Source organism: Aplysia californica, unplaced genomic scaffold (genome assembly GCF_000002075.1).
Source record: "Aplysia californica isolate F4 #8 unplaced genomic scaffold, AplCal3.0 scaffold00255, whole genome shotgun sequence".
Classification (NCBI taxonomy): Eukaryota; Metazoa; Mollusca; class Gastropoda; order Aplysiida; family Aplysiidae; genus Aplysia; species Aplysia californica.
The window spans coordinates 493,620-494,619 of record NW_004797525.1 but is presented as its reverse complement, the minus strand read 5'-3'; the positions used below and the strand labels follow the sequence as shown (position 1 = coordinate 494,619).

General features: G+C 39.3%; 1 protein-coding gene across 1 annotated transcript in view; it reads left to right on the top strand.

Annotated features, from left to right (window-relative positions):
* Positions 1-232: 232 nt before the first annotated feature.
* LOC101863822 (neprilysin-1) overlaps positions 233-1,000 on the top strand; it is a gene marked incomplete in the record, with an annotated part of 31,164 nt that continues 30,396 nt past the window's right edge. The window contains 1 exon segment of the mRNA XM_013083793.1: positions 233-426. Coding sequence (XP_012939247.1) covers positions 401-426 — 26 coding nt within the window.

The following is a 1,000-nucleotide window of genomic DNA, read 5'->3' as shown; positions in this document are numbered from 1 at the left end:
GACCAGTCGGGTGGTTTTTGTTGTAGGTTGCATATACAAAGAGTTAAACTAAGAGTTAAAGGGTTAATGGTCCATTTTTTAAATCAGAATCCTCCGCTTTGTCCTTCATTCAAAGACCTAACAGAAACTAGAGCCGCTGTGTCAAAAACTCCACCACCTCAAGAACAGCATGAGTTGACAAAACTGAAACAATCATATAAACTAAGAAAAGAGATGATGAGAAGACTACTCCTTCTGTGGAAGTCTACGAGGGTGGACTATCAAGGTGGTTTTTTCACCTTGTGTAGGAAAACGACAAGGAAAGGCGTTGTTGTTTCGATTTAAAATATAATTATAACGTTTGAGGAAAATATCCTGTTGCTGTTATTGTGAACTGAGAAAAAAAAACATTGACCGCATAATGACAGCCAAATTTGAATTGTCCAGGTAGGCACTTGATAATATATTTATTACTATCCTTTTTATAGCGTCAACTTTCGTATGAACACAGCTCTAGGCATTTGGTTACAACCTAAGCAAAGGGCTATGTTACTCCATATTTTATTGTTCACCCAGATAGGGGTATGACCGTACGGTGTAGACATGAAGAAGTTAAGGTTTAAAAAAAAATTAAATGTAGGAGTTTTTAATCCCAAATCGTTACAAAATTGATCATTTTGGAAGCAGGCTTCGATCCTGCCTGTCAGGGCCAACACAGGCTCAAAGGGATAGATCTACGATATCGCAGCAGAAAGACCGATTAACTCGATAACAATAGCATTTCTCCCCTCACGGGAATCGAACTCAAGTCTCCTGCGTGCGACATGAAAGCGCTTAGCCTCTGCACCACAAATTGTGCAAAAGTTCTCCAAGACACGGGTATGAACGCCGACGTAGACATGTTCTAAAGTATTGACAGGTTTTTGTTATTTCAATCAAAATTGGAGAGAGACGTTTCGTTCTTTCCGTACCTTTTAGAAGTCAAAATTGGAGAGAGAGAGAGAGAGAGAGAAAGAGAGAG